General features: G+C 42.1%; 4 protein-coding genes across 5 annotated transcripts in view; 2 read left to right on the top strand and 2 right to left on the bottom strand.

The window, feature by feature from the left end:
* Positions 1 to 317, bottom strand: part of COA3 (cytochrome c oxidase assembly factor 3) — a 1348-nt gene extending 1031 nt beyond the window's left edge. The window contains exon 1 of the mRNA XM_085314776.1: positions 77 to 317. Within this exon, the coding sequence (XP_085170902.1) occupies positions 77 to 269 (193 nt within the window). The 5' untranslated portion in view covers positions 270 to 317. The remainder of the gene's footprint in view (positions 1 to 76) is intronic.
* A 78-nt stretch (positions 318 to 395) lies between these two features.
* Positions 396 to 3942, top strand: CNTD1 (cyclin N-terminal domain containing 1). Of its 2 annotated transcripts, none has more exons than XM_085314777.1 (7): positions 396 to 694; positions 783 to 858; positions 1067 to 1244; positions 1785 to 1947; positions 2538 to 2682; positions 2990 to 3086; positions 3667 to 3942. In XM_085314777.1, the coding sequence occupies exons 1-7, from the start codon at positions 529 to 531 to the stop codon at positions 3826 to 3828; spliced, it is 987 nt and encodes a 328-aa protein (XP_085170903.1). In that variant the 5' UTR covers positions 396 to 528; the 3' UTR covers positions 3829 to 3942. The 2 variants fall into 2 exon arrangements, with proteins under 2 accessions (XP_085170903.1, XP_085170904.1); XM_085314778.1 differs by having other exon boundaries at positions 528 to 694; positions 2954 to 3086.
* A 603-nt stretch (positions 3943 to 4545) lies between these two features.
* The window catches only part of BECN1 (beclin 1), a 5238-nt gene continuing 242 nt past the window's right edge, over positions 4546 to 9541 (bottom strand). Inside the window, exons 2-11 of the mRNA XM_085314782.1 lie at positions 9373 to 9440; positions 9229 to 9287; positions 8553 to 8643; positions 8121 to 8257; positions 7404 to 7598; positions 7047 to 7193; positions 6395 to 6544; positions 6248 to 6308; positions 5668 to 5810; positions 4546 to 5339 (exon numbers count right to left, since the gene is read on the bottom strand). Coding sequence (XP_085170908.1) covers positions 5171 to 5339; positions 5668 to 5810; positions 6248 to 6308; positions 6395 to 6544; positions 7047 to 7193; positions 7404 to 7598; positions 8121 to 8257; positions 8553 to 8643; positions 9229 to 9287; positions 9373 to 9440 — 1220 coding nt within the window. The 3' untranslated portion in view covers positions 4546 to 5170. The remainder of the gene's footprint in view (positions 5340 to 5667; positions 5811 to 6247; positions 6309 to 6394; positions 6545 to 7046; positions 7194 to 7403; positions 7599 to 8120; positions 8258 to 8552; positions 8644 to 9228; positions 9288 to 9372; positions 9441 to 9541) is intronic.
* PSME3 (proteasome activator subunit 3) overlaps positions 9241 to 9541 on the top strand; it is a 7189-nt gene continuing 6888 nt past the window's right edge. Inside the window, exon 1 of the mRNA XM_085314775.1 lies at positions 9241 to 9294. Within this exon, the coding sequence (XP_085170901.1) occupies positions 9241 to 9294 (54 nt within the window). The remainder of the gene's footprint in view (positions 9295 to 9541) is intronic.

Below are 9541 nucleotides of genomic sequence, written 5' to 3'. Positions count from 1 at the left end.
GCCTGGGTCCGCTCCCCCCGCAGCCCGGGACCCCTCCTCGGCCCAGACCCCGGCCGCCCCGGCCCCGGGAGGATACAGATGCCCACGACCACGGCGCCGATGCCGATGCCCAGGAGCGCGTTGCGGCCGCGGAGCCGCCGCTGCAGGGCGCGCTGGCGCTGGACGCGCTCCACCTCCGCCATGAGGCGGCGCTGCTCAGGGCTGAGCCCCGGCTCCCGCGCCGGGTCAATGCGCCGCGCCACCGCCGCCTCCTCGCGCGGCTCCGCCATCTTACCCCACGGCCACTTCCGCAGGGCGGATGACGTCACGCCGGCGCCGCCGGGCCGGAGAGGGAGGGGCGCGGCTGGCCAATCCGGAAGGCGCCCGTGACGTGAGCGCGCCGCGCGGCCGGCGAGGGCGAGCGCGTGCCGGCCGCGGGGAGAGGCGCGCTCCGATTGGCGGGCGGAGGCCCCGTGACCCGGTGGGCGCTGAGGCGGGGCAGGCCGCCTCGCGCCTCCCTCGGCCGGCCGCGGCGCGTGAGGGGCGCGGATGGCGGCGCCGGCAGCGTCCAGGTTCCGCTCCTCGGAGCCCGCTTTTGGCGAGGTGGCCCCCGAGGTCATCGAGGAGACGTTGATCCGTTTAGCTACGGAGAACGAGCAGTACCTGAGCGAGCTCTCGGGTCAGGCAGGCCGCTTCAAGGCGGCGCGCATAGTGGGTGAGACGCTTCCTCAGTGACTCTTGAGGTGATCAACGCTGCTGTATTGATTAGCTTCGGTTATAACTGTTCCGTGCACTTTTTGCAGAATTTATATTTCTTTTGTCTGAAMAATGGCACTTGGACCAACCAGCAAGGTATCAAGCAGTAGAAATACTTGAAAGGTAATGTCCTGAAGGTGAAGCATGCTTCTCATCTCCCTAGTATGCTTACACTGTGCTTGCTCTGTACCACTTACTTAAAAGACTTTTTTTTTCCTATCTGAAGATCTGTCTTTTCCTCATTTAATTGATGTATGTATATCCTGGGTATATGTAGAATTGACRTTTCTTAGAGGAACAGCTGTTTTCTAACTGACTGTGTACTTTGCAGGTTTATGATTAAACAAGTAGAACAAATTTGTAAGCCCTCCAGCGAAGGCAGAAAAAGTAGTGAACAAGGAGGACAAGGGAAAGGCTGGAGCTCTCTGAAAGCTGAGATATATGATACATTTGTTCTGCGACTTGTGTCATGCATTCAACTTGCAAGCAAACTTTCCTTACACTATAATGTAAGTCAGCTAAGCATTTAAGTATAGGAATTATTTTAGCAGGATGTATGTTATTCATGTATAGCTTTTATGATCCCTCTATAGATTTCCTCTCTGAAAGACAGTAGTAGTATTGAAATTCAAAGGATATTGGAATGGGAACCTAAATCTCTTCCATTTAGTGCAGATTCACTGTCACTCATGGAGTAACTGTCAGAAAATATTCCCACTCATTTGACATGGGAAGGGGGCAATTCAGGCACATAAAAATCYCCCTTGATGGTTGTGGAGAACAGTATAGCTACAAAGGGTTTAGACCTATCTAGGAGGAAGTTTCTGGAATATAGGAAACATATACAGGAATGGATTTCCAGGCTGGACTTCTCATGGTAGCTTAAAAGACAAGTTACTCAGCTGAGTTAATCAGCTGATAGGAAGTATTATCATTGCAATGGTTCTGCTTTCATTTAGCATGAACAAGATAAAGAAGTGTTTTGTTCTTAACAATTGACTTACTATATATCCTTGATATAGAAACCAACTTGACTTTTTCCTTTCCAGATAGTTAACAGTGACACAGCTTTAAAATTTCTGCAGTCCTTAAAATACTCATACACTAAGCAGGAACTGCTTGAGTCAGAACTTGCCATTTTAAAAGCGCTGTGCTTCCAGATCAACGTGTCAACTCCTTTGGCTTATGTTGAATTGCTTCTAGAGGTTTTAGGTAACAGTATTAATAGAGAATTATAGAGGAAGTTTTTTWAAAAAGCAATAGAGCTATTATTAATCAAAAACAAATGCCTTACATTACATGGTTTTGCACACTGTGAAGGCACAGTAGAACTCAGATAGTCCAGGGCTTCATTATAGTCTTCATAATTAGGACTTTAAGTTTATTTCTGAGTATTTAGTTTTCAGATGAAAACTTCATCCTTAAGCCTAATGCCACTGATGGTCAAGTGGGGAAAACTTAACATAATTACAGAATTCAGCAATTAGAATCTGCAGGATATTGTTGGGCAGCTAGTTTTGACCAATTCAGTGAATGTTAGAGTTTAAAAACTCCAAAACCTAATATAAAGTTAATTTTTTTTTCCAAATTGACTTTAGAGTTTTCTTGCCCAATTCTGACAACCTGAATTTCAGAGCAACCTAGTGAAATTAAACTAAAATTTAGAGGGCCTGTGATATTCAGAAACAAAGCACARTGGTCACCAAAGGTCTTCATGCCTTTCTTACAATGACTAATGCTTCTTTCTAATTCAGTTTTATGACTCCAAATATATGGCTGACTATATATGATCTTTACACTAGGATATAATGGCTGCTTACTTCCTGCAAAACCACTGCATGAGATGTGTATGCACCTATTAGACTTCTCCTATCTTACAAGAGATGCCATCTATGATACTTTGTTGAAGATTGCTATTGAAAATTCAACACCAAGCAAACTGCAGATGTAAGTAGCTTACATGACTACCAATTAAAGCAAGTATTTGAAATTAAAACCATAAAAAAGTTAAGAAATAGCATAATTCTCATGCCATTTATGGCTTTTTTCTTTTTTTTTCTATTTTTTGAAGATTTCAGCATTATTTATTGCTTTTACCAGTTCAAATTAAAGCACTTCACCTCATTTGCTTTCGAGGCAAGCTAGAGAAGTTTTCTAACTTCATTTAAAAAATATAGGCTGTATAAAGATTGCAGAAGTAGCGCTTTTTGAACTGTAGCATCATTTTTACACCGGAAAACTTTTATACATACAGAGCAAAGTTTTTGACAGTCAAGGAAGATTTCATGCTTTTGGCAGTTGGAATCATCAGCACAAGTGCTTTCATATTAAACCCCAAGCACTGGAATCAGGTACAGTCACTTCTAAACAAATTAGCTCTACATGGAAAAAAATGTGAAGATTGTTTATATTTTATTGTTTAAGCACAGCAAGGAGACAGACTATACTAGAAGTAACATGAAGGAGGTGACATCTTTCAGTTTGTTAGTAAGAAGTGTGTGTACTTTTGTAAGGGGGTTATTAGGGCATACCAGCAATTCAGCAGAAAGGCACATGCTTGCACTACAGTGTCAGATTATGCTCACAGTCCTAGCTCCTTTACAGCTAGAACAAACTCACGCAGATAGTTTCACTGACAATTGGAGAAGTAATCACACCTTTCTGCCCAAACTGCTACTGAGTACTATGATAAGCAGCTATTACAGTAGTTTTTTCACTTTACTTCTTTAGTACTTTTAATGTTTAAAAAAACTCAAACCACTATTACYGTTCTTCCTGCAACATACAGAGAGCTTTTAACTTTTAGTGAAGATCCACTAGTATATGCCCTTGGAGCACTATTATTACAGTTAGATTTTTGGGGAATAAGAAATAATTCTGAAAATTAATGTCAGGTAGGCATTGCAAATAAGTATCTTCATTTTTTTAAAGGTTGTGGAGCATTTAAACTGTATCACTGGCATTACTTCACAAAGTATCTTAGAATTTTCTTATGCAATATTGAAACATATCATTGGCAGTACCACTCCAAAGCAGCACTATAGGAACAGCGGAACAAGAGCTTCAGAGAACAAAATTATACTTCTTAAGTAGAATTACATCTTTGTAGCTGTACCCTAGCATATTAGTAAGAGATTTCTGTATTACTGGTAATAGTCCATCTTTTGTGATGCTGCACATGAAACCCAAATAAATTTTTMTTGCTTGTTTTTGAATAGTAGGTGTTTTGTAACATTGCAAATGCTGTATTTTAATTAGAAAAGTTCATCCTTGCAGGCTATGCACTAATGCTTTGAAGGGAGGGACACAGGAACAAAGTAGTACTTAGAAATACCTTTTTCAGCATCAGAAGCTTTATTGTAAGAGCTACATCTTCTGAGTTATGAGTATGTTTCCTTTGAAGAAAAAGAAAACTGTAAGAAGGGTCTTGTTTTGAAAAGGCATTGATGTGAATGGTAATTTGCTTGGTAATAMGTATTGCTAGAAGAAACTTGCAAGCCCAGTCATTACAAACAAGGCCATGCTTTCTTTCTGTATTCRGTGCTGTTTTAAAAACTAGTTATTGCCTCAGGCAGCTTGCTGCAGACAGGTTGCTTGTTACTGTGCTCCCTCTTCCCCAGTGCTCAAAAGCTGGTTTGTTCTTACCCTAAGAAAGCCAGCTAGTTGACCAGTGTTGTGTAAAGAACAGACTTCCACTTATGTTGAAAAGTCTGGTCTAATTGTCACAGCAGCAGGTGCCTATTCAGTATGTCCACTGATGTTCCAAAGAATGTTTATGCTGTGACTCGCATATGCTAGACGAAAGCACCCTTTGTGAAGAATAGTGTTTTATTATGGTGTTACTCAGTGCACCTCCTTGCAAKAACAGACTGCAGAAAGTATTACAAATAGTTAATATCATCATAGTTAATAGTGTACAGTATCAAACCTTGATAAATTTCAGTGGCACAATGTTAAGTACTCAGATAAGACTTTAGAAAATATATTTTTTGAGTTGTAGTTAGCCTTTAGTGACTAAGCAGAGCCTCCATGAATTTTTCCATATTCTGCCCCATGTTGGTAGCATTTCACTTCTCTAACTTGCATGTTCTGCTAAGTTGTAACACAGTAATATCAAACTCACTGATGTTTTAAGAGTATGACAATAATCTATATACAAATGCTATATATATATACATATATGCATATAAACTCCCAAAATACCAGTTTAATCTATTTAGTAGCTGAAATTATTATTCTGTTCAGCTCAATGATATAACTTTACATATTGCTTTTCTATATACTACTTGTAATAATGGTATTTTAAATAAAGTGTCATGTGGATTTTTGGTATTGTAAACATATTGTACTGGTTAATATTAAGAGACAACTTAATTTGACTTTCTCCAACAAAACGCAGATACTCTACAGCCATCTAGACAACTTCTTTACATGGTTACTTGTTATAGAATTGTGATGAGACCCAGGCAAGACCCCACTTCAGGTTAGTTAACATGAATTTTAGTGCTTTTGTCCATTGCTCCTCAGAGTTAAATTGTGTTTTAATAGAGTAAGAGCCACCACTGCCACCTGTATCTTCAATTTTTCCTTTCTCCACGTCCATCCTGTATCACACACAAAGTTCATTAGCACATTACTATTGCAAGCAGTCATCGTAAAATGGTGTTACGTATTATACCTTTAAATCTGACATGCATACTATCCTGCATAAGAATACTTTGTAATAATAGACTCAGTAGTAAGATTAACAAGACTCAGACTTTCATTCGAGGAACTAGCTTTACATTTGATCAGAATTTAATTGAGATTTAACGTCATCCTGTGCATCATAATACCAGGACTGAAACAGCAAGCAATGCTGTAGATTAGTCCAGAGATCAGCTAGCAGCATTGCATGAGATGGCATTTGACGTATTATATAACAACACTCACCTGTAAGGCAAACAAAATCGTGTTTCACCTTTTTCTACTTCCTCTTTAAACTGCTGCACACAGTCCAGAAAAGCCACCATTGCGTGATCAAATTTGTTGTCCCAGAAAAACCTTAAGCCTCCAGAACAGTACAAGGGGAGCTCCTGGAAAAAAAGAGATTTGTTTCAAATACTCAAAGCACCCCATTTTAGATATTATCATTGCAGATCTTCATTCTTTTTGAACGCTTAGAAATGGCTTGTGGCTTATAGCAAGTGTAGTTTCTTCTGTGGTAAGGGCCTTGATTGCTCGGTTTCTAATTAGGAGAATCTTACTAAATCACATTACATCCCACAAGGCTATTCATTCTGCCAACCAGTAGTATTAAAAAGACCAAGACTTCTGAACTGCATACCAGAAGAAGGTAGAATAAGATGCAATCAATATCAGAGAAATCAAGGCAGGTAGTTTTTCCCTGCCGTAGATTCATAAAGATGTACTCTCAGGAGCAGAGTTCTGGTTTTCTGCCTCATTTAGCATGACCAGGGATCTGGCATTCAAGGTCAATTTCCTTTGGCTTTTGAACTGCAGGATTTCTTACCTTTGACTTGTCTGTGAGGGACTCTAAATATGAATGGTTACCATAGGGTACAAGACGGTATCTGAAAGGAGACATGATTCAGAGGCAAATGAGTCTAAATAGTTTTTAGCTAGCTCGTAAGTGAAATGTATATTGTATTGCATATACCTTTGAAACTTCAGGTCCATTTTATTAGCAAGGGCATGTAGTAGCAGCACTGTCTGCCCCCAGGCTGCATTGATCTCATTCCATTCTACAGGAACACTGGGGAGCCGGCCAAGTCTGAAGTTATTTATTGTGCCAAACTGACCACTGTGCCTATGATAAGAGGAATTATAAATAAGCTCACTGGAGCAGGAACAGTTTTTAGCATGCTAACCAAACAGGGGCCACATACTAACAGTTGCTAGCGTGTGTTTCATAACCAAACAAAATAAGGATTTAGGGCTCCTGGTTTAAAAGTGTAGATAACTACAAACCAATTTTTCTGGTTTTTGTGCAGGAGTTCAAAAAACAACAGCTGAGCTGTCACGCTCCAAAAAGCTTGATGTTAGTTGGCTAGCACACTAGATCTTAGTTTATCTTGGTTAGTGCAAGAGCCATTTAACAGGCTGCTTGGGCATATCTGCTGTTCTTCAAATGCAGTACAGTGCGCAGTGCAGAAAACCTGTCTCAGCTGGAGCCACAGGGAGATGTTATCAGTGCTTTGTTGTGGGCTAACACTTGATTAGCACCTTTCCTGTCAAACACACTATTATTTAAGCAGTCCTCTACTGCAGATTCTTAGCAAGGCAAAATAATATGACAGTGTCTATGTTACCAGATGTGGAAGGTTGCATTGAACACATTGGTTTTCTTTAGTTTGTCCAGTTGCATCTGGGCATAGCGCATTTGGTTGTCTACGCTTTTCAGTTCATCATCTAGCTCCAGTTGTTGCCTCTTGAATTCACAGTATTCTTTCTGATACCTTCAAATAACAAGACAAGAAGTGCTCGATGAAGGTTCTTTTCTTAGGAAGAAGAGTGATTGCTCATACAGTATATTAGGTTTTCTGGTCTGGCCAACTTCAATTTTGCAAAGAAAAAGACATTTTACAGGTTTCTCCACGTTATAATCTCATTCATCTGTGTGTTATCTATAATCACTGCCATAAACTGCACTTGTAGTTCAGACTTACTGAGCTTCTTCTTGCTCCAGTCTCTCTGCCTCTGCCCTCACTCTCTCAAAGTCTTCAGCCACTATCTTGCGGTTCTTCTCTACATCCTCTAGCTCCTGAATGAGTTGTTCTTCCTCCAGTGCAAGTTCCTTCAGTTCTGTTTGCAGTTTCTCCTTATCGTCCTCATTCATTTGTTCCAGTATCTCTAGACATTTCCTAAAGGAGACAGTTACATGATTATCAAAACAGGAGTCCTGGAAAAACCCCTCTGTCAACAGTGCCCAGTTCTGTGACAGGCTGTGCACACAAGAACCATAAACAAGAAATCTGAGCTTATGTGTACCTAAGGTGTACCTCTTATTAATCCCAAGCTCTCTACTGTAATCTTGCATCCTGCGTCAGGAATGCAGACATGGGAGAACAGTGGAGCAAGGTGGTGATTCAGGATCCGTTAATGCCTGTGAATAACTTGTCTGTGAAGCAGTTAAATCACACAGTAAGTGCTGCCACCCAGGCACCTTGGGCCAGTGGCATCAACCACTCTGACAGGGTCACAGACTTCAGTCCAAGAAGGTTTTTATCATGGGATACTCCAAATATAAGTTTTCCATCTCATTCAGACAAAAATAAAATCAAGTGCTAAAGTTATTAATGATAAAATCCATCATCAAATCGGTGTTCTTTCCCTAGCTTTCAAACCAAAGCAACTCAGTCTCAGATCAATTCTACATYACTCACTTGTAGTTTTGGCATTCATTTTCTGTGATATTAAGCTGTGTGTCTAATTGGTCTAGAAGAGTATCTGTGCATTCCTCACACAGAGGGTGATCCACATCTGTCTGCCCAGACATAATGTCAAAGAGGTCCCCGGTAACCTAGAGAAAGAGTTCGCTGTTAGCTCAAGTGAACCTAGAGGCAGCTGTGGGTTTTTTAAACAGATGGGCTTGTACCTCTTCAATTGACAAAGTACTGTTTGTAGGCCAAAGCATGATTAAAATAAGCTAGCTTATGCTTACTTAACTATTAACAAATATTTGAATTTGAACTAAACACAAATGTTTGAAGCCTAATAGTATGAGAAGCTTTTTGCAGCTTCATCTTGCAGAGCACACAGGAAAACTGATGCTGTAGTAAGATGCATCTTTATTTACCAGCTCACATAAAACTTGCCTTCAGTCTCCTGCTGAGGTTTTCCATTGTGCCTCCATCAGATGCCTCTCCAATCAGAGTAAAACTGTTGGCGCTTTCTGTTGACATCATTCTTCAAAAGGATATTGAGAACAATTGAGTGCCGAGAGTTTAAAAGAGCCAGCTGTGCTACTAGACTTAAACGTGAGACTAATTCAAGAACCAGAAAAGGAGACCGCACCAAAGGTACTTGCAGAAAGGTCAAGGGTAGACCGCATTTCAGAAAAGAGCTATGACAAGCTCTTGACATAGGAATTACAAGACATACGAAAAAAGAGCTAACGAACAGTGTCCTAAATACTGTGGCTTTATATGCATTGAAACACTTCCTTGCTCTATGGTACATTCTGAAAAAAAAAAAACAGGGATGCTTTAAAAGTTCCAACAAGGCCCACATAAAGCTGACATGTCAAATGCAATAGCGATCAGTGCCATTTTCCTGCAAGGTACAACCTTTATGGGAAGATCTTTTTGGCAGTTCCTGAAACACAGTACACCAAAGCATGGCTGTCCCAGCAGAACAAGCTCAGGAGGCGTCTCAAAGAAGCCAGTGGGTAGTTTGCTCCATCAAGACTCTACCAGCAGGAGGGAGCTGCATCAGTTTTTAAGCAGCGAGCAAACGCCCGGGGATGGTGGAGAGGCCTAGAACCGTACGTACCTGGCCGGAGGGATGAACCGCCTGGACACGCCATCCTGCCGGTGCTCGGTGAAGGCCTCCTGCCAGGTAGGGAACACAGCCCCGTGAGCGGCGCGCCGCCCGCCCCCCGCGGCGGCCTTCCCGCCGGGCCGCCCCCCGCGGTACCTCCGTCAGGCCGCTCTCCTCTTCGTGCGCCTCCCCAGGCCTGGCAGGAGCCGCGGTCAGCAGCGGGGCTGCGGGAACACGAGCGTTACGGCGGCGCGGGGCGGCCCGGCCCCGCCGCGCCGCGCAGGCCGGCGCCTCCCTTCCCCCTCCCCCCGCCCCGTCCCCGTGC

The sequence above is a fragment of the Rhea americana genome, unplaced genomic scaffold, assembly GCF_003343005.1.
Source record: "Rhea americana isolate MKP2758 unplaced genomic scaffold, rheAme1 scaffold_410, whole genome shotgun sequence".
In the NCBI taxonomy this organism is placed as follows: domain Eukaryota; kingdom Metazoa; phylum Chordata; class Aves; order Rheiformes; family Rheidae; genus Rhea; species Rhea americana.
The sequence above is the reverse complement of the archived record's forward strand: the minus strand, read 5'-3'. Positions and strand labels throughout refer to the sequence as shown.